The sequence below is a fragment of the Lycorma delicatula genome, chromosome 6 (assembly GCF_047948215.1).
Source record: "Lycorma delicatula isolate Av1 chromosome 6, ASM4794821v1, whole genome shotgun sequence".
NCBI classification, from domain to species: domain Eukaryota; kingdom Metazoa; phylum Arthropoda; class Insecta; order Hemiptera; family Fulgoridae; genus Lycorma; species Lycorma delicatula.
Window position 1 is genome coordinate 153,884,419 of NC_134460.1, and position 23,559 is coordinate 153,907,977.

The window sequence follows — 23,559 nt, forward strand, 5'->3', positions numbered from 1 at the left end:
CTAGAAAGGTTTTATAAATATAAAAATGAATTCAGCTTGATCAACTGAGTATGACAATGGCACTATTATAAAGGCTCATCCCAATCCCGTAGGGGGAAGACACCCACCTTGTGTCATTACCAATCACCACACCACCCCCTCCATTCCAAGCCCTGAAGTCATCTCACAGTCATCAGCCAGGCCTCACTCAGGATGCTACCGATGTAAATGCCTCGGCATACATTTGCATCTGTAAATTCATATCAAATTTCGCCTTCACGTAGGCCTCAAACGGACATCTTCACATCCAACCTAACATGATTCCCTAAAACTAACTGACCAAAACTGCAGAAATGTGAACCCCATGCCTAGTCCAGATTTAACAGCACTGTTCATGACTGTGAATGCCACTGAAAACGAACAAGTTTAAAGTTAAATCAGTGCTACACTCATACCAGTTAAAATTATGTCTTACGCAACATAGAAATTCAGACCTACACTCAAATAAGTCTACTAATTTAGGTCACCTAACAAGGGGAACGCAACCTCATTTCGGTCCGTGCAGGAGCCAGGGACAAACCCCGCACTACCACCCGGTCCCATTATGGTGTCTTGCGTGGCATTACCAAGTCACAATCAGGACTGCCACCGGCAGAGGGAAGCCACGTCCCTGGTCGCATGGGTTAACATTCCTCGGCAGCACGGCCACCCTCACCAGCAGGAGCCCCAAATCAAATCACAAACAATACCATTATAATCGTGGCATGATGCCAATGCACCTACCTCCAACCAATCCAATGCCTAAGCCAGAACCCTAGCCACTCGGAATCCTACCATGGTTACCTTGTCTCCCTCTGCAGACCTACACACCCCAAGGGTGTGGAGGAAACCATCTATTATAAAGGCTGCAATAGATAGCAGCTCTTTATCAAATATTGTTAATTTTTAGTTTAATCTATTTAAAATTCTACACAATAATATAATATTGGCTAGTCAAACCACACACAAACATATTCATTATTTTCTAATATAATTATCATTTTAACTTTTAATTAATATTTTTTTTACTTGATGACATATTTTTTATTTATAGAATTTTTAACTTTAACTTTTAATTTGATTTAAAATTTTTAATTTAAAAGGAAATTTTTAATTCCATTTTTGATTTGAATTGATTTTAAAGTTAATATCCAAAGTTTTAAACTGTTTTATTGTATTTATCATGATTTGTTAATGTTGTTTATTTTTAATATGTAATTTTACATGAACAATTAATAGATGGGTCAACTGAAGATGCGAGAAAATCATGAAAGTACTCTTGTGTATATAAAATGATGTAAGGTGTCATCCTACCTAATTTAATTTTATTCTTTACTTGGTGGGTCAATTATTTATTTATGTTATATATAATTAATTTTTTAATGTTTGTCTTTCGAGGTATAATACTAGAATAGTTCCTTTATAGTTATCTTTGGAGAGTTGCATAGCATCTATTTCCATTCAAGATGATTCTATTGCATTATTATGTACCGATCTCAATAAATAATTGAATAAACTGTTCTCATCAGTACTAGCGTTTTAGTTTTAATTAATATATCTTTGTATTTTTCATTTTTATTATTTAATGTCTTGAATTAAATACTGAGTAATTAATAAACAATACAAACTTGGTAGCTGTCACAAGCATAATCAATGCATGCTTCAAGCAGATTGAATTTATTTAATAACTTCACTGCTGAGTCACCACCAAGAGACTTTGCCCAAAGGAATGCAACTTGCTGACCTGCTTGTTCTCCTCCACATGTTTTTGCTATCTGAAACATTTCATTTAAGAAAATTAAAAACTTTGTTGCTTGTTGTGTAAACAAATATGGTTAGTTAGAAGGATTTTGCAAGATTTTTGTGCCCAAATTTCCCTTCTTCGTGCCAACCTACTGGAGGAAATTATGCATGAAAAAATTCCATGCCTGATAAAGGATTCAAACCTGGAATCACTGGATAAATGATATACTATGTTGTTTTGCTTAAGGGATGTTGTATTAATACTGTAAGATTGTTATTATTTTTATTGATGTGTTATTTTCTTCTCTGTGTTTTTGTTTATGGTACATCTACCATTCATTTACCACTTCACCTTGTACTTTACATTAAAAGTCTTTATTATTATTATGCTTTTACGGCCAACATGGGACCACTTAAGTCAATTTTAGTTGATCTTTTCTGAGAAAAGCGTGTTATTTTACTCTTCCGAGCTGCCCAGTATTTCTTCATCTGTTCAGATCTTGCTTTATTTCTTCATCCGTAAACACCCTCTTCGTTGTATTTTGTCGTTTGTCTGTCTTTTGTTTAAATCTACTGCTTTTGTCTTTTAGCTTTGTAATTTTCCCAGTTTTATTCTGTAGGTCAATCAGGGAAATTCCCAATTCTTCCATATCTTCTCTAATTTCTTTGATCCATCCTACTTCTAGCTTTTGGAACCAAAGCTTTTCAATGATATTTCTTGACGGTCTTGTTTCCGGTGTCCTTATGAGATGACCAAAGAAAGAGATTCTTTTTTTCCGCATAGTATCAGTAACAGGCTCTATTTCTCGATACACCACCTCATTTGGCACAATCCACCATTGGCCTTCTTTTTGGTGTTTTTTATTGATACACGTTCTGATAATTCTCCTCTCTATTTTCAGAATTTTTTCAATTCGGTTTTTCTGAGTGATTTTGAAAAGGGTCTTGCTTCCGTAGGTGACTACTGGCTGTACTACAGTTTTATAATGTTTAAGTTTTGTTTTAGCAGAAAGGCATTTTTTGTTATATGTTAACCGAGTTAATTTTTGGGATTTAATCATTTTATTTGTCCTGTTTTGCCATGTCACTTTTTCATTTAAATTATAAGTTATTATTTCCCCTAGATATTTAAATTGTTTTACTATTTTAATTTTCTGATTGTTTACCGTAATGTGCTCTATTACCAGAGGATCTATGGCCATTAGTTCAGTTTTTTCGAAAGATTTATGAAGCCCTATCTTTTGTGCTAGGTTTTGAAGGCTCATGATTTGTGTTTTGGCTTCTTGAATATTATTTTCTAAAAGAGCGAGGTCATCTGCAAATCCTAGGCAATTTAGTGTGAGGAGTTTTTCTTAGTACCCATTTTTATATTTTTGGGATTTATTTCATACCATTTTCTCATGACAAATTCGAGGGCGCAGTTAAAAAGGAGTGGTGAGAGGCCGTCTCCTTGCCTCAATCCAGTTTTTATGTAGAAGGGTTGAGAGAGTTCACCTCTGAATTTCACTCTGGACTGGGTATTGGTTAAAGTTAATTTTATCATGTTTACGAGTTTAGGGTGAAGGCCTAAACTCTAGAAGGTTCATATCTTTGAAGAGCCTGACCAAAAATATTATAATAGTCTCGGGAGTTAGTTTCCTTGGAACTTTCTTCTATTTGCTGAATCAAGTTTTTTGGGCTTGTCGTTTGGTTCCTCTTATAATTTTATGAGTTATTTTCCTTTGTTTGGTGAATTCATGGTTAGATTCTACAGTTTTCTGGGTTTGGTGGTTGATCCGAGCCCGGTGTCGGTCTTGCTTTGTCACATTCTTCATTCCACCATTGGTGTTTTTTTCTTGGGTTTATAGGGGCTAGTTCTTCAGCTATTTCTTTCAGTTGGGATGTCAGTTCTTTTAAATTATTAGTTAATTTGATTTTTTTTGTTGTTTCTTCAAAGATGGCATTGTTTATTAATTTATGTGGATCATAAGCTCCTTGTTTTTAGGTTGGGATTTTTTCTTTTTATGCGGGGTGAATTTTATTTTAACTTAATTAAGTAATGGTCCGATCCAGTATCTGTTCCTCTCAAGACTTTTACATTATAAATCTCCTTGTGATAATTCCGGTCCATGCAAACATGATCGAGTTGCCATTCTCCTTTTTTCCAATCTGGGTGTTTCCAAGTCTTCAATTTGTTTGGTTTTCTCATAAAATAGGTGGATTTTGAGATCATATTATGGTTTCTGCAAAATTCGACAAGTCTTTGGCCGTTCTTGTTAGTTTCCTTCTGGGCAGGCCATTTTCCGATAATATCACGATATCTTCGTTCTTTACCAAGTTGGGCATTAAAGTCCCCTATTAAAATCTTGGTGTGGGTTTTATTTATGTTGTTTGCAGTTCGGTCAAGAAGTTCCCAGAATTTGTCCATCTCTTCTCTATCTTTTTTAAGATTGTTTTTGTCATTGGTGGGAGCATGGACATTTATTATTGTGTAGAATTTATTGGCTGATTTTAGGGTTAAGGTTGAAATCCTGGGGGAGTAAGACTTAAATTCTACGACTGAGTCAATTATTTTAAGATTGATTGCAAATCCTGTTCCGAACTGTGGGCAATTCTTCATCACACGTTTCCCGGGGATTCCTTTGTAAATTCTGTAACCCTGAGATTCAAACGGCTCTCGATTGGTGTTTCTCATTTCTTGAAGTCCTGCGATTAGGATTTTTTGTTTGTCCATTATGTCTGTTAGAGTTTTTAGTTTGCCGGGTTGAGTTAGAGAATTAATGTTGTGAGTGGCAATGTAGTTTATTTGCTTTTGTTTTATCCTCAATTTTAAAGTTGTGTTGTTTTTGGGTGTTTCCAAATGCTCAGATTCATTGTTATCTTTTGAGTAGCTGCCCACCGGATCCGAGTGCAGACTTCTCTGGTATTTACCAGACGGTGGATTTTTTCTTAAAAGACCTTCCATATTTGACTTTCAAAGGCAAGTCAGCCTTGGGTGGGAATAAATTCCCAAGTTACAACTCTGGATGTGATCCAGAGAGGATTAAAAGTCTTTACTGTAAACTTTTGTAGGTAAATTAGTAAAGACAGAGAAAATACCTTTTTGGCACGACAGTGTCAAACAGGATTTCTTTTTATGTACATTAGGCATGTTTAAGTACTTAAAAATTACAATAATTTATATATATGCTGAGTATTCCAAACGGTCAAATATTTTTTTCCAAATGTGGACTATAGTTAAATTAGGGAAAATTATTTATCATAACATTCATTACCAAAAATAAATAACTTTGTCATTAATAAACAAATCTGATTTATTGTAAATACCCGATGTGCATCTTCCCACATGTCAATCGATCGATACATTTTAACAGCCAGTTTCCATTCACCACCATTAACATAGTGTGCTTCTGCAGCTTTATAATTTCCTTCGCTTTCCATTTGTTGACCAAGATGCATATGTGTTGTTGATACCAAATCACTGTGATATTTACTGACTAGTCTTATCATCTGAAAATTAAACAATTCTGTTTGTAACAGTTCCTTTTAAATTAAAGAAAGAGCTATGCTAAATGATCATTGAAATAGTTTGAAAACAAAAACTTAGCACAGATTTTTCATTACATCTCAAACCTGAAGGTCATTTAAGTAGTTAAACAATCGACTATAGATAGTGAGGAAACAGTGTGAAGAATTAAAAAAGAAATTACAGAAATATTATAATTGTCATATATTTAGGAAAAATATTTTTCCTTCATGTTTTTAAAAAACAAAATCCACAGAAATGAAAAAGTTATTCCCTCAATTTATTATGAACTATATTTAAATGTTTATTACTCAAGAACCTAAACTGTCATATTAAATAAAGATATTAATACATATTAAACATATTAATTACATACTATAAATAAAGATCTGTGCTAAAAAGTTATGATCTTTTCAAAAGAAATAAATAAAACTCGACTATTAACAAAAAATCTACTTAAAAATTAAAACTAAATGATCATTTTGATTGTTAAACAACTAACTTCAGGATTGAAACTTTGCTTTTGAGTACAAGTTCATTCCAGACACTTGTTAAAAAAAAATTGTTGTGACTTGCTGACATTTCTTCTGATAAAATTAATCCCTTAGATTAAGGAAAATTTAATTTTAAGATTGTACCCTTTAAGAATTGAGATAATGTGAAAATATTGTGTAAGTAAACATACAGCTAACAGTATCTGGAATGTGGAAATATATATTACATTTTTTTTTTCATCTTTTATGACCATACAGGATCACTTTAGTCAGTCCATTATCCAAGTCCCTTTGAAAGGACTGTTCAGGACTTGCGGTCCTCCCAGAACTTTTTCATATATTCCAATCTCCATGTCCTTTCTGGTGTTAGAAATCTTTGTGTTGTGAGTTTCTTTCTTGCGAGTATTTTGTCCTTGATTTTTTGTTTAATTTTATCTTGTCTGTGGTGTCTTCTAATGTAAGGCCAATTTCCTTCAGATCCTTGCTTATTTCTCTGATCCATCTGCATCCTATCTTGGTTTTTCCAAATCGAGATTGTATTGTACCAGCTGTTTCAGAAGTCTTGAATCTTGTATCCTCATGATGTGTCCAAAGAATCCTAGTCTCTTCTTACACATGGTACCAGTGATGGGTTTTAACTCTTGTACAAGACTTAGAAGTTTAGGAGTTCTGTCAGTTCTTTACAATTTAGGAGTTTGTTGAAACATTTAGCTAGGATTTCCCAGCAAAAATTTTAGTTATTTAGCTAGGTATCTATTGTTATGGGCCAGATTATGGTTTTCATCCTTCATTAGTAACATTGGGTTTTGTACTTGTTTTAGTGAAACAAGTAACTTGGGTTTTGGAGTTGTTTTTTTAAGGTTTTGTGGTAGTCTCTTGACTGTGTTTTGTTGAATTTTTCTTCTATTGATTTAAGTGTGTCTTTATGGTGTTACCTTTTTATTTTGCTTAGGGTTTGGGTGGTTTCTTTTCTTTTTACTAGATTTTGGAAGGATGTTTCTGATTTTTGGGATTGGTTAATAGCCATGCTTGATGTCTCTTTTACACTGTTTTGTCCCATTTGCTGAACCAGCATTGTTACTTTTTACAGGGTTTTATTGGGACCAATTCTTCTGTGAGTTTATGCATGTTTGTTATTTTTTCAGTTGCCTTTTGGTAATCTTCATTCTTGATTAGTTGAGTATAATCTATTTTTCTTTTAGTTTTAGGGTCTTGGTTTTGTTGTTTCCTTTGGGGAGTGAATTTAATTTTAATTACATAGTTATCTGAGCCTATGCCTAATCTTTGGAGGACTTTTACATGGTAGATCTCTTTCTGGTAGTGTTTGTCCATGAAAACATGATTTAGTTCCCATTTCCTTTAGTATAGTCAGGTGTTTCCACGTTTTAAGTGTGAGGTTTCTTCTTGAAATATATGAATTTTGAGATTAGGTTGTGGTTTTTACAGAGATCAATGAGTATCTGTCTGTTTTTATTTGTTCTCTTTTGGACAGGCCATTTTCCAGAGATGTTACAGTATCTTCTTTCTCTACCTAGTTGAGCGTTAAAATCTCCAATTAGTTGTTTAATGTGAATATATTATATTTATACTATTTATCTCTAATGTATTATATTTTATTAATGAATTAAATTTTAACTGAGATTAACCAACGTTTTTGTTTTTATTACTTTGATTTTCACATTAAAAAACTGTCAAGATATTGTTATGGCATAAAAATCTGTACTAATCAATTATGCTGATAAAAAATAAAAGTTATCTCCAATCTAACTCTAAGAAGAGGATTTAATGTTTAAGCTACAAAAAAGATCACCAAAAGAACTTATTCTACAATGTAAAAAAAAGAATTATCAAAAACTGGTTCATTTGGTTATATTGAACATACATAAAGAAAATATTAGTCGGATCTGAAATCTTTTTTCATATAACCAATCCAACATTTTTCAAAAATAAATTTATATTACAATGTTAACCAAAAGAATCTTTTTTTTACCTGGTCAAATTGTCTTTGTGACTTATACATTGATATAGCCAAATCAGGTTGTTCAACAGTAACATATAATTTCTCAGCTTCTTTAAGTTTACCAAGCTGTTCCAGAGCCTGGCCTTGTTTTATAAACATTCTAGTTACTTGTTCCGATTCTAGGTATTGAGCAGCTAGGGCATGAGCTTTCTCCCAGTTACCTAGTTTAGAAAAAAGTAAATAAATTTAATTTTTTTATATGTACTACACATATAAATATCATATGTACTACACATATAAATATCATATGTGTACACCACATTTTTTCTAATTCTGTACTCGCTAAATGATAAAAGAAATCTATTAACCATGGAGTTTGTACATAGGTTTTACAACTCTTGTCAGGTTTTTTACACTGTACACAAATTGTCTTTGGTAATTTTTTCGTAATATTCATGATTTTGTTAACATGCCTATTCAAGATCAACTAGTTTCTTTTGCTTTTTTTCAGGAGCTTAATAAAGCTTCAAAGTTGCCTGTGATGGATTTTCAGAGTATCTTTACTTCCTTGCTTTCAAAAATTATTTTACCACTGTCAGTAGTAAACAACCAACTTTTTGATACTAATTTTATGCTTACTAATTATTAGTGGAGAATATTTCATCAAAGAAATGTCTAATAGTTTTATATGTGTATGAACTGGTCATGTTATAAAGGCAAAGCCGATGAATCTTTCAAATTTTTCTATTAATTTTTATTTAAGTCAAATTATAATGATGACAGATTATTGGAATAGATGAAATCTAGCGCACTTTGAAACCAGGTGATTGTTAGCATTGGCCGTTATATCCAATTAGAAAAAAGATTCTAAAGACGATTTACAATTTCCTTTGGAATTATAATTTTAACAATTATAGGTATTTCTACTGATTGTAATTATCCGCATCTCAAAGGCTTAAAGATAAAAGACAAATCAAAAACTTGAATGTGACCCATCTTGGTCTTTCCATAGACACTTACAAGTACCTTCCAGACACACATAGCATAAGATGCCAAATATGCAGACAGACATCTGCCTCACAGCCAGAAAATTAGATTTCACTGTGTTTTACAACTGTATATGTAAGCTAGCTGTATTTTCCAAATAAAATTTTTTACTATTACTGTTATTTAAAATTGTATTTACTATTTTTCTTACCGTTATCATTGTACATTTGAATAGCTTCCTTGTACATTTCAGCTTGTATAAATAATTCTTCTGCCAACTGGAAATCCTTTATTGAAGCAAAATGTCGAGCTAGTTGTGCATAATATCTTCCAACAAGACTTTTATCATCTATCGCCTAGAAAAAAAAAAATGTATTATTTTATGATGTAATGCTTCATAATATTTCTGACTGCATTCATGTTTACTGTTTATTTATTACTACTGCAGCTATTTTGTTTAAGTAATCAAGTTAAAAATAGTATTTTAACTTTTTTGACACCAGTACCATTTCAAATGACTATGGTGTGTAGAGAAAAAGCAAAAACGTCTTTTTCTTTTTTAATTACAGTAAACTCTCAATTATCCGCAATAATGGCTGGCATAAAATTCACAGAAAACAGAATTCGCAGATAATCGGCTAATACTGAAGTAAATTTGAAATAAAAATATTTATTTGTAAGTGAGCTCATTCACTTTGCATCCTTTTTACAATATGAAAATAATTTAACCTGGACAGAAATAGATAAGTTTTTTGACTGAAATTAAGGAGGCTTGGTCCACATACATGTATATTACAAATTGCTTACTTTGTAAACTGCAATATATAATTAAACGCACTAATAATATATTACCTGAACAATCTGTACAGCTTTCTTCCATTGTCTAGCACCAACAGCAGCATCTAATGCTTTGACTGTCCGACCGGCTTCAATGTAATGGTTAATAGCTGCATCTAGCTGTTTATTATTTACTAAATAATCTCCCCACTGTTCTTCTAAGTTTACTACCTCTGCATTAGACAATAGAAATTATTAAAATAATAAATATGGTATTTTAAAAAACAATTTACATAAGTTTGGGTTATGATAAGTGTTATTAGAAGTTTAGTATAATTGTTTTATCTTTGTTCAGTTATAATGTAGAAAGTATAAGCGATTTTAAAATTTTTATAATTGCTAAAAGTGAAGTTTTTCCAATAAATTTATCTTATGTATCATTGCAAGCATTTCTGAATCGGCATCCCAACCCAGTAGTGGGAAGACACCCACCTTGTGACCGGTCGCCATACCACCCCCTCTGTTCCAAGCTCTGAGGGGCTTTACAGAGGTCATCTTTAGACCCTCTAACTGATTACATCTCACAGTCATCAGTCAGGCCTTGGTTGGGATGCCACTGATGTAAATGCCTTGGCAGACATTTTCATCAGTAAAATACAAATCAAATTTCACTTTCACGTAGGCCTCAAACGGATATCTTCACATCCAACCTAACTTCAAACTAACTAACCGAAACTGCGGAAGCGCAAACCCCGCGCGTAGTCCAGATTTAACAGCACCATTCGTGACTGAATGACTCAGAAAATGAATGAGTTTGAAGTTAAATCAGTGCTACACTCATACCAATGAAAATGAAATCTTACACAACATGGAAATTCAGACCTACACCCAAATAAGTCGACCAATTTAGGTCACTTAACAAGGGGAATGTAACCTCATTTCGGTCAGCGCAGGAGCCGGGGACAAACCCCGCCACCCATCCTGTCCAATCATGGTGTCTTGCGTGGCATTACAAAGTCATGATCAGGACCGCCACTGGCGGACGGAGGCGCTTATGTCCTAGGGTTCTATACACAACGCCCCAAGGATCTATTCCCTTGCTCCTGAACAAAGAAGCGCCAGGAATTACACTTGGAGGACCTAATGCTATGGAAGTACTTAGCCCTACTTCTGCGGTAACCCGCAGTTAGGGCCGATCAGGATCACCCTCTCGTTGTGCAGCCCTTCTGAGTCGATTCATAAACTGCTTCATTGCTGTTAGACCAGACCATCAACCAGATATACGTTCCCGGCCAGTGCCTCTAAGAATGGCAGCTTGGGCCGCCGCCACCAGAACTGAAATTTTCTGCCAGGACATCTAATGGCAGGCCATCAAGGTCTCGAGAAAAAATCTCCAGTTTACCCATATGTAATTAGGGGTGATCTGCCAGGCTTTCACAGCTGGAAAAAAGTTTGTGTAGGGCATACCTATGTGGCTGCTATTCTGTGCAGGAAGTCGCTTGATAGTGTCTTTTTACGAAAGGTTTTTGATGCGCATCATGTTGTCAGTCTGGACTCCAACAAAGAGGAGAATTTTGGCAAGTCCACCTTTGTATGCCGGAAGCGGCCCTGGTAAACAGGAAAGTGTACATCATGGCCATATTGCGCATCTCATCCACTATTTCAAAAAGTATCAACCAATGATCACTAGAACAATCGTCAACCACAGACAAATCAAGGACTCAAACAGGATGTAGCTTCAAAGACAAAAGCACACTTAAAAACCTTTATAGCAGCATAGAGCCAGCTGCTAACCATCTCAATGATAGATAAAAACTCTACCAGCATTGACAAAAAGGACCACATTAAACATACTTATTATTATTGTATAATGGTACAAACAGGCTATGTTTGATAAAATTATTAAATATTTTTGACTCTAATATTACAAACACTATTCAAAATTGATTTATGAACCGGTATCATCCAAACATGGGTCAACAAATACTTCAAATCATATACTTTTTTGCTCTCCATTATGTATGCAACATAAAGCATTTTGTGTTTTAAAACATTATATGCTTTATATTATGTATTTGGGGATTTTTATTCAAGTTTATCATATTTTTACACAAGAAATGTTTTTAACAGGTTCCCTCTTCAGAATTGTCTGTAAAGGATCCTCAAATGCAAGTTAAATACAATAATTAACAAGGTGTACTGGAATCATAACTATAAATTCATAAATTACTTTTATTTAATAATAATTCATATAAAACACCACATGTGGCATTTATTGAACTTTTTACTATGAACCAGAAAGTGTAAAAACTAACAGTTTATTACTGTATATTTTTTCCTTTATCTCTCATATTGTGAGAGATAATAGAAATCTCTCACATTATAACGGCTATTTTTTATTATAACTGTACTTTATCTAATCTTACTAATATCCATTAGTAAAAATTCTAAATGATTAATACATTTTATTACAATGAATAGGAAGCAAATATAAATAATGTTTTGAAGTTGAAAATCATACCTTTTGGTGAGCAGTATCTAGCTAGTTCAACAGCTTTTGCAAATGCATTTCCTTTTCTGTAGCATTCTAAAGCTTTATCTGATCTTTTCATCGCTTCATATAGTTGGCCGGCCTGAGTATAGTGTTCACCTTTAATTAGTGCTGCCACCACACGAGAAACCATTTCTTCATTTGATAATAGATCCCTTTCATTCTGTAATAGTCTAAAATACAAAATTGGTTTGATTCCAAAAATTAATTAAAAATTACATATAAATGAACATCAAAACTAAAAATATAGTTTAAAATCAGTTTTTAAATCGATCAAAATAATTTAAAAATTTAATTCTTGAATTAATAATGTAATGCCTGTAATAGTTACCCAGAAACTGTACATATCTACTCGATATCTGAATAATAAATTTAGTGAATTTCAATAAACATATTTCCTTGACTTTCTATAACATACATTAAAGAATTTTTTATTATATTTTTATTTATTAATTTATTAATAAATAATTAATATTTATTATTTTTTTTGTTTTTTATTATACCTTAAACATACGTACCTTACCATTTACATATATTGTCAATCGACAGACAATAAATGACAATATATAAAAACTGTAAACCTGCTTGAAGCTACACACTACCTGTTGGCGATTTTGTGCACTCAGAGCGGTTTAGTATCATTATTCTTGAACCTATGTGTTACTTTGGTATATGTGTTCTGAATGTTATTGTTTGTTTTTAGGTTAAAACAAGCTAAGTTACAACTAGCTATTCAAAATAATTTATAAGCCAGCTGTTCCCAATGTTTTTTGCTTGATGAAATTCAGTACAGAAACTTGAAACATGTAAAATGTAGTTTTTCAAGCGTATGAAAAACACCATGCCTAACCAGGATTCGAACCCGGGACCTCCAGATGAAATGCTAGATGCTACCACTCGCGCCAGGGAGGCCATTTTTATAAATTAATATAATGTATTTAATTTTATTTTTATTACTTTTTTGTAAGAGTGAAGAATCAGAATAAGTCAATTGTAATTAATTCCATAATATTTTAAATGCTGATACAGGAGGAAAAGTCTTCTATTTGATTTAGGAGAGATTTTCACAATCTTAGTTAACCAAAATATAGGGGTTTCCAGATTTTACAGTCTAAATACTATAACAGCTTCTACATATCAAATTCATATCAGATAGTAATTTTTTTAACATTTATAATCTGACATAATATTTCCTTAGCTATGTTGTAACAACTTAGTTTATCATACAGAAGAAGGTTATGGATTTGAATCTTGGTGAGGTTTGGCAGTTTTCACCCACTTAAAAATTCATTTCTCAACTTTCATGACTTTAATTGCTTCTAGTTTGTATAATGATTATTATTACTATTACAGCTTTTCACTACTTTTATTAGTACCTCATTCCAAAATGTCATTTACCTTGATTGAGTTTGTGCTTCTGCCTCAAGTTTCATTGTGTCATGGTGTCCGAAATACCTTCCACCCATCTTCTATTGATGGATGATCCACATTGCCATTTCAAGATATGTGTAATTACTTGAAGTTATTATAATTAAATGACTTCATTATTTAGTTACAAAAATTCTTTTTATTCTTAAATGCATTAGTATAAGATATTAATTTGTCATAAGTTGAGACTAGAGTAAAATATATAATATATATTTATATATACGGTAAATAAAAATTTTACCTTGCTGCCCTAGTTGCTAATCCAGACTTTAAATACAAATTAAGAGCTGTGTTGTAATCACCCGCTTTTTCTTTTAATTCACCAGCTTTTTCTTCTTGACGAGTTTCCATTAACCACTGCATGTGTCGTGATTGTAAATCTTTGAGACCAGAATAACCTTTCATTTCTGCTAGTTCAATTGCTGTTAATAAGAAATCAAAACAAATAAAATAAGAAGTGCTGAGCAATATTCCATTTGAAAAGATTTAATTAAATTTTAAGACAATATATGCCTCGTCTAAGGCTCTCTGTAATCACAATTACATTTTTTCATTATTATCATTATCTAGAAAAAGCACCTCGTGTCTGTGGTGTGCATTAAATTGATGCCGATGAGCAAATATTCAGAAACAAGTTTCTGTGTTGTTTTGGACCCTGAGTGCTGCAGCATTGTAAATTTATTTTTTAAGAAACATGGAAAGTAAACTTAAACTTACTTGTCCTTTGTTTTGTGTTCTTGGACATCCTACTGTTATCCCACTCAACCCTGAGTAGTTTTCATGCTAGCTACTTGAAGGTACCATCATAGAACTGCAGATGGTGGCAGAATGGCTACTGATGCAATTCCTGTGATATTTTCCCAAGAAAGAAGGGATGAAGGATGAGGTAAAGAGGCTGGTAGAGGAAGAAGGTGATTGATTCACAAAGGAACTGCCTCTGATTAGAGTAGACGACTCTTCTCCAGAACTGTGTATAATTGTTACTGTTTTACAGATATTTAAATTAATTACAATAATTTTAAAAATTATTAATTGAAAAGTACAGCATCATTTAATCTAACCTTCATCCCATTTGTGAAGTTTTTGATACATATTAAGCGCTTGATCTAGTTGATTTTGTTCTAAATAAATTGCTTCAGCAGTTTTAAATTGCTTATTTAATATTGCCATTCGTGCCCACACTTCTGGACAGTCCATTCCATCCCCACCTGAAAGTATATTGAAAATGGAAATAATTAATTTGTTTTAGTGAAGAACATCCATTAGATTTATAAAAAAAGGGGTTGGCATTGAGGATTGCATCTTAAATGCTCTTGCTGAGATGGAAAGCTCTGACTGTAAGTATGTTTTGGCAATTTTTATTGACATAGAGGCAGCATTAACTTCCTTGTATTGAAGTTCTGTTCTCTATGAGTTGGAACGCTGCAATGTTCCTGTATCCTGCAGCCGTAGTATGTGATGACTTGTCTGATCGCACGGCTCTATTTAAGAATGTGCACCTTGTTGTGGAAAAGTCCATTGCTGTGGAACCTGGTATTTGACAGATTCTTGGGACTGACATTCCCAGAAGGGGTAACGGCCCAGGCTTTTGTCGATGACTGTCTCCTGTTAGTTTATGGTAACTCACAACCACAGCTAGAAGACCAAGCGCAGGCAGCTTTGTCACCCGCAGAGGGCTGGATGGACATTGAAAATTTAAGGATTTCTGTGCCCAAGACGAAGTTTATGCTTCTCAAGGGTGCAGACAAATTATCATACAGTCGTAAACCCCGTATGAAGTATAAAGGCTGTGTAATCAGCCGAGTTTGAGTTCATAAGTATCTCGAACTTATGAACTGTAACAGTTTGATGACTCTAACTTGTTTGATGAGAAGTTGCTGTTTAGCAACCACTTTAGGCAAGTAGCGGCGGACGCTGTCTCTGTGATGCACAAGCTTAGGAGGATTGCTCGAAAGGATTATGGACCGTTTGGCCGTCATTTGTGCATGGTGTATCGAGGTGTCTTCACAAGTATGACCTCTTACGCAGCGTCCGTTTGGGCGCATAGGTTGGAAAGAAATTGAGCACTTATTCAAAATTTAAGGAGTGCCAAACGCAGAGCCTTAATTGTATGCCCTGGTGTTTTTAAAACAACTTCTTGTGAGGCTACCACTGAATTGGAAAAGGCTCTCCCAATCCATTTAGTGGTGAAAGTTTGGGCGGCCATGTGGAAATTGCAATATGGCAGGGAGGCCAAGGTATTTGGGATGCGGTTTCAATACGGAGCAGAATGGTGATCTCAATGCATGGTTCTCAATTTTGAACAGTTGCCCATCTACCGCCTGCGGAGGACGCTTTACAGCCTCACAATGCAAGCATGGCAGCAAAAATGCATAGATTTATACAGGATCTGGAGGGATGGTATGCCTCTCCTTTGTTTTTAAGGGCAATGGGAGCCCAAGTACTCTCCAAACATGTAAATTTAACCCAATATTTGTTTCGGTTCCACCTGACAGCTGATGAGCTGTGCATCTGCGGGAAGGTCCAGTCAAACAAACACATGATGTTCGACTGCCCAGTTCTTGTTGGAGGGGGGGGGGCAGAATTCAGGCCACTCTGGAACTTAGAAGTCAAGGGGAAAATTGGCCACTGACAAGTGGCAAGTCAATGTGGCAAGAGCCGCATTGTTGGACCGTGTGGAAGTTCCTTGGTGCAGTTGCTTTGTTCAACTGACATCAGTAGTTTACTTAGGGAAAAGACTGCTACTGCGCTGCTGTAGGAAGCTAACCAAGAGATATGACTGGCTATCAGCCAGATTAAGTCTCCAAGCGTTTTAATGGTGGTTAAGTACTTGCTGGCATTCAGCGACCTAGGCATGGCAGCGAATTGCTGTCTTTGACAAGATAAATTTAATTATTGATAGTCATATGTTTTAATAGTTGACGGGGTGTGCCTACCCATTTTAGTGATATATGACAAGTGGTCTATGGTACCATGCTTATTCTGCTCACACTTTTAGGCTAGCTCTAGAAGCTAGTTAGGACACTGGTCGCTAAACTGTTTCGTGGTGTAGCCGTTTGTGGCACAGACATTCAGTCTTATGCTTTAGGGTGACCGATTTGGGTGGTGGCGGGAGAAATGCCAAGCAAACCAAATCAACCAAATTAGATTTATAAACATGAATGTAATATTTGAGCACAATATTTACAAACATAAATATAATAACATTATTTTCTTAATTATAAAACATATCTGTAAAATAATATTTTACTAAATTAAGTATATTATTATCTCATTGTTCATTTCAGAAAACTCTTGTAAAATATATTTTATAAAAGCGTTTCTTAATCACATAAGTTTTCATTTTCTTTAACTGCTGTAATTGTTTTTTATGATTATATAAAAGTGAGAGAATTCATTATTACTTGTATTTAGCTTGTAAATGTTATTTAACAGTATTATTTCTAAAAAGTTCATTATTGATTAATCCTGTTGTTGATGATTAATATCGCAAACTAAATGAACGTAGTGGCTGCATGACACAAACTTGCAATTAATTTGTAAATTAATAGTATTCTAGTGGGAAGTTTTTATTTTAGATTTAATTGTACAGGTAAATATATTTTTATTTTTCTGACAGTATTACATCTACTTATAAGATTAAAAAAGTATGTTTTTTTATGATCTCAGCTATTACGTTAAGGTAAATTATGGTTCAGCTAATAAATGTTTCCTGGATAAAAATACTCTGACAATGCCATTACTGAATTATTTTACACCAACATTATACAGTTTGTCTAATAGCTGTCATAATGATATATGAATCAATATGTAATGAAATTATTAAATATTTTTATAATCATTTACCTATGCAGAAGGTTACTAATTTTTCCTTTAACTTTTTCAGTTTTACTTAATTTTTTTTTTTTGCATTAACTGCTATGGTCACTGAAATATTACTTTTTAGCCACCAAAGTATTCAACAGTATGCAGCAAACTGCTCCTAGTGTTCTCAACTTCTACAATTTATGGGAGCTGGTTCAAACATGACTTTCAGAATCTTTACTTGACACCCTTTAATTTCCAGGATGCTAATCCTTGATACATTTCAGCTTTTCCAGAACCAAAATTTTTATAAGTGCCAAAGTCAGCCTTACCCAAGTCCCAAAGTTAAGTTACTCTTGTCCTACATTAACAGTTAAAACTGACATGGTTTTAAGATAAAATTTACAATTAGTGAATTTCTTAATTGATATAGATGAATTGATAGAGCTTTTGTGGAATAACTTTGTTTTATTTAATTTTTATTATTGAAATATATACTGCTTTTATTCGATAAGTAGTTCTGCAGGCAAATTTTAGAAAAAAATAATTGTGAATAATTGTTAGACCTGTCAGTTTGACAGGTTGTAATTCCAAGAAAAACAGTTCTTCGGGAATTTCTTTGTTATTGTACATACAGTTAGTTACTGGCCAAGGGCAAATGTTACCCTTTCAGGTGTTTGCAAAACAATGCTATGGTATTTGGTGAAGGGGGTGAGACCGTTAACTTTCACACAGTAGGTGCTTCAATCCTACTACCTGCCTTCTTTTTATTACTAAAGCAAGACCTTTACTTATAACAGCAGCAACTTTATTGAAAGTGAGTTTGTATTTTGTCTGTGTTACTGGTAAAATGATTTCATGGAAAAGTTTCACTGTAGGGTTTAAGTGAGATGTTTTGGAATTCACTAAAAATAATGGTGTACGAGCAGCAGGTCAAGAGCATTTGGTACAATCAAACATGATTCATTACTGGAGAAATCTGAGATATAAACTTAAAGCGACAAAAAAGGTACTAGATTTTTCATAACCCTAAAAAAGAACGTCATCCACCATGGTTGAGCAGGTGGAAGAGAAGAGAATGCTGTGTAATGACCTGTAAAATGATACAAATGAAAGGGCACGAAGTAGAAAAACACCATGTAAATGCGAGTGACTTTAAAGCCAGTCATGGGTGGGTGGTACGATTAATGAGAAGAAAGGGGTTCACTTTGAGGAGGACAACTTCTTTGTGTCAACAAGTACCAGCAGAAATACTGATAAAGTTTTGGAACAATACGTACTATGTGAAAGAGGAAAAAATCAGTACATCATATGTCAGACTGAAAATGCTGATGAAACTCCTGTCTTTTCTGAAATGCTGCAGAACACAACTGTAAAAGTGGGCAAATCCAGTGTACTGATAAAAACAGCTGGAGCAGAAAAAATGAGATGCACAGATGTTAGCCATTTGTGCAGATGCAAAAAAAAATCGCCTCCTTATGTCAATTTTAAAAGAAGAACTCTGCCGAAGGGAAAACTACCAAGAGGTATACATGTTACATACAAAATAAGGGGTGGAAGTAGATAAAAAACTTTGGTTAAAAATAAAGTTGGTTTATCAAATAAAATTAATCATAGTTTTCTTAATTTTCTCCTATGATGATCATGTATAAAAAATTTCAAATAAGATAAATATGTTCTGAGGCAAGTAAGTTATTTAACTATTTATTTACATTGGAAACAGGCAGTACCCAATCACAATTAATTTTTTTTCCATAAAGAAGAAATGAATGAATTTTTGGCATAAGGAAAATGCAAAGGCTGATCAAGATTAGAATTTGCTACCATCCAGATGAGATTCAGAGACACTAGCACTCCACCATGAAGGTTAGACCATGTGTGTGTGTGTATATATATATAAAGAATGATTGTAAAAAAAGCAAAAGTTAATTTTTTCTTTTAATAATTGTAAGAGCAAATTAGTTGCTAAATTAATGTTAACAGAGCTCCAGAAGTGATCTGATTGAAAATCAAACGTTTGTTGCAACAACTATTCGGTTAGAAACCTAAATCACAATCCTTCATAACATGGTAAACCGATCTAGCAAAATGCCAGCCAGCTGGTGTATTGGTTAATACGCTTACTTCTAGATCAGCTGGTATTGAGTTCAACTCCTAGGAAAGTTTTTTTCTATTCCTATCAAAGATCTGATCTTTTTATCTACTATTTTATAAATTTCACCTTCCTCATTAAAATACAATGAAAAGCATGCTAGAAGTTATTATAATAAAATAAAATATAAAAAATTATAACTTTAACCAGCATCTATTAATTTTAATTCACTTAGGACATCTCAGCGTATAGAAGGGTATGTGCGACAGGCTGAGTACTGTTTCATTTTAATGGCCGATAGGATTTGTAATATGACAATAAATGAGATAGAAATCTATGATTATAGAAATCACAATAACAAAGAACAAAACATCATTTTAGTGTAAATATCTGCTTATATTGATGTAAAGTACCATTTTGTTTTGCAAATTTTTGAGCTATCTCAAGCGTTTCCCTTATATAAAAAGTTCTTGATATATCACCGAGTGCTGCATAACATCTTTCTGCTACACGTAAATTATGAAGTTGTAAAGCAATCTCTGCTAAGTTCTGCCACATTCCTTCAGCCTCAGGACGTGATGCACTTTCTAAAAATAGTACAGCTCTTCCAAAATCACTGTCATGAACTGCTGTCCCAAATTCAACTAAACCTTCATCTAATTCATATCCCAGTTGGTGTGTACCATCTTGGCTTAGAATCTGAAACATATTAGATAAGTAATTAATTAATCAATCCTTAAAATAAATTAATATATATGTAAAAACATAATTAACAAAATGATTCTATAACTCTTAGCATCGATGTTAAGTGGCTGTCTTTGTAGTTGTTCTGTAATGCTTTAGTATCTAAACCTTGTCTTAGAAAACCGTGAGGCAAACCAAAACCATAACAGTATGATGTTTCTAATTTAATTTAATTTAGCACAATCAATCTGAGAAAAAACACTTCTCTTTACTTGTAACATAAAAATGAAGTAAAAATAACTTGTAATACAAAAATTTGAAATAATTGTAATAAAATGATATATTCAAAAATAAAAATTTTAAGAAAGTATGTTACCACTATAATAAACAAAAAAGTTATTTATTACCTCAATGTATTTCTTCAGTACCTGATAAGCTGCTGTCTGTTTAACTATTGTCATTGTTTCCCAAATTTATCACACTATCTTTAATAATATTTTCACACAAACTGCCCACTTCCCACAATTTTTTTCTTCTTTAATTACAAGTTGAATACAATTTTCCTAAACATTTGCACCTACTCTATTAAATATTGATGTAAAATTTCTGTCAATAAATCTTTTACATTACTTAAATGTTGTGTTATTACTCCCAATTTACCCAATCAATTCTCAAACTTGTGCCCATATCAATTATATTGGGTTAAAATTTCAGTGGTATGGAGGAAGATGTAACACGACACAAGTTTTTGATTTTACCATTCCATCTACTTGATAATGAATATATCTCTGTTTAACTGATTTTACTCTTTTTAAAAGTTCTGCTTTTAACATGTTTTCAGTGTACGCAATTTACTTTGATTTTTTAACCTTTCGCAATTTCTGATCTTCGGGTCGAAGCATTTGGAATTTTCAGTTTTAAGGCAATGGTATTATTCATTACATATGACAGATCCTTCAGCAAAAATTTCAACAATATTTATAAACCACTGCATAAAATTGTTACCATTTATTTCATTGAGATACTATTGGGATTACCAAAAATCATTTACCCACAAATCATTGTTAAAAACCCATTTTCACTTTCTTCATGCATTACTATTAATCATTTACGTTTTCCTGCCAGGGTTTTCACCCCAGTTGACAATCTTTCATTAAAAGCATCTTTTGCACTTTTATTTATGTACCCATATCTTTAACTGTGTACATGTCTTGCATTACACACATCGCTTGGCATCTGACCCCGTACTGCAAACTTGCATTGCATTACCAGTTGCTTTTTCAGCAAGAGCAGTGTTCTACATTCTTGTCATTGAGGCTGTACAGTGATCGGTGGCAGTTAAAAATAACAACAGCGTAGTATGCTGCAGTAGTGCTACCGTCGGCTAAATAAGTATGTTTCCTTTATGTGTCGGTGGCCCTATTTCATAGTTCGTGACGCCAAGGAAATTTCAGGTCCTCTGGCAGGTTCAGGAAGCGATTTCGCTCCGACCTAGCCGGTGGTCATATATTAGGAGCGTTTTAGCTTTAGACTATTCGAGGGGGGGTTGTGTAAGAACAGACAGTCTTGCTCTGACTACATTTGCGGATGTTCACCTGATTTTGTGTAAGATGGTAGGTTCTTACAAGCTGTAAACGTAGTGCCTGGCATCGCAGCTGGTGTAGTTTCTCTTTTAGCGGGCAATCCGGAGGGGATAGCGCGGAGGAGGTACTCTTACCCACTCGTGGTCTGGTGGGATTGCACGCAAAAGCTGCAGTAGTCTCTGCTTCGAGTTGTGCAAAGAAGGTGGTAGCTGGAGCTGCACGGTGGCAAGGGGCGAGCCAAGGTGGAAGGGCGTCCTCTTGCGAAGTCGAGGGTGGCTGATCACAATGGTGTGGTGAAAAGGTTTTGGACTCACGGAGAGAAATGTTTCAGTTCTTCCAGGTCACAAAAACAAGGTACCATGGAGTGATCCTGGAGGTCGTCAATGAGCAGCAGGCGAAGCGGCCACTGGCGGCCAACATTCTGAAAAAGAATGGGCTGAAGGCTCAGTTCCTGGCCGAGCGGAGGCCACAAACATTGGTGTATTTGTCAAGGGCAACGAGGGCAGAGGAGCCTGAAATCCTCAACGCGATACACAGCCTGAATCCAGCGTTCAATATGGTTGCCGAGGACTTCCTCAAGGGAACCAGGGTAGTCCGGCAGTTGGGGCGGGAAGAAGCCTCAAAGAGCCATCGTATAACTGAGACCTTGCCTAAGATCTGGTAGGTCTTGGTGGCCAGTGGTCGGCTGTTCCTTGGGTTGACCTCTTGCAGAATCGTCGATCATACATAAGTACCCCGATGCTTCAAATGTCTGGGCTTTGGTAACACCTATCTCTTGGTGGGACGTGCAAGCGAGTGGGTTATGGTACCACGCTTATTCCGCTCACGCTTTTAGGTTAGCTCTAGGAGCTAGTTAGAGCACAGGCCGCTAAACTGTTTCGAGGCTCAGTAGCCGTTTGTGGCACAGACATTCGGTCTTATGCTTTAGGGTGACCGAATGTTCCAAGCAAACCTTTAGGGTGACAGGAGAAATTCCAAGCAAACCAAGACCGTATACTTGTCACATTTACGAATGACGTGTTCAACGAGAAAAATGCGTTCCTTTTAGTGAAAGAACCCTTACGTTTCTCGCAACTGATTCTGAAAAACGAAGTTTTTAGTGAAAGAACCCTTACATTTCTCGCAACTGATTCCGAAAAGCGAAGTAAAACGAAACACATTCAATCACAATTCAACAACTGACATCTTAGTTCATTATTGAGCAACGCCCAACGAACCCACAGGGCAACCAACCTTATGCCGAAACACAGAATGCACCGTACAATTCTAAAGCAAACTGCACAGGGACTTTCCAAACGCATTGTATATTGGATTTATTTTATATTACAGCAATTTTATATAATTAATATGAAAAACTTGATTTATCAAAAAATTTAACTAATATATTAATTAAATAATTCTGCGAAGCTGCAGTGATTAAACAAAATGTACCAGTAAGTTATGATTGTCAAAAATAATTTCAAATTTCAGCCCAGTCCATTAGAGCAGTTACAAAAGTAGCGTTATATATTCAATCATGTACAGTGCACATGAAGAAAATAAAAGCTTGCTTGCATGAGGCAGACAGTTGCTGTGCAGGGCATTATTACAGACATAAAGCAATAATTGCATTTGCATGTGGGAGTGATGGAATTATTCAGCCTAAAGTAGTGAGATAATAATCATATATGGTGAATTCATATCTGCTGCACAGGTTCATAAGAATGTTTTGATTCAAAGTTAATCAAACGTTTGTTACCATTGAACTCTGATTTTTAAGGTCCAGATTTGGATACGGTCTACACATAGATAAGGTCCAGATTTGGATACGGTCTACACATAGATAAGGTTCAGAATTTGTATCGAAAAGTAATTCCAAGATAGTCACTAAATAAGTAAGTTAATGAAATAAAGTGACTCATTTTTAAATTTCTTGATATTTGTTTTACGTTTG

At 34.2% G+C, this 23,559-nt stretch overlaps 1 protein-coding gene across 1 annotated transcript in view; it reads right to left on the minus strand.

Annotated features, from left to right (window-relative positions):
* Oseg2 (intraflagellar transport protein Oseg2) overlaps positions 1–23,559 on the minus strand; it is a 118,371-nt gene that overhangs the window by 49,605 nt on the left and 45,207 nt on the right. Inside the window, exons 13-21 of the mRNA XM_075369696.1 lie at positions 19,773–20,058; positions 14,525–14,671; positions 13,705–13,885; positions 12,006–12,208; positions 9,560–9,717; positions 8,919–9,063; positions 7,751–7,941; positions 5,068–5,250; positions 1,647–1,793 (exon numbers count right to left, since the gene is read on the minus strand). Coding sequence (XP_075225811.1) covers positions 1,647–1,793; positions 5,068–5,250; positions 7,751–7,941; positions 8,919–9,063; positions 9,560–9,717; positions 12,006–12,208; positions 13,705–13,885; positions 14,525–14,671; positions 19,773–20,058 — 1,641 coding nt within the window. The remainder of the gene's footprint in view (positions 1–1,646; positions 1,794–5,067; positions 5,251–7,750; positions 7,942–8,918; positions 9,064–9,559; positions 9,718–12,005; positions 12,209–13,704; positions 13,886–14,524; positions 14,672–19,772; positions 20,059–23,559) is intronic.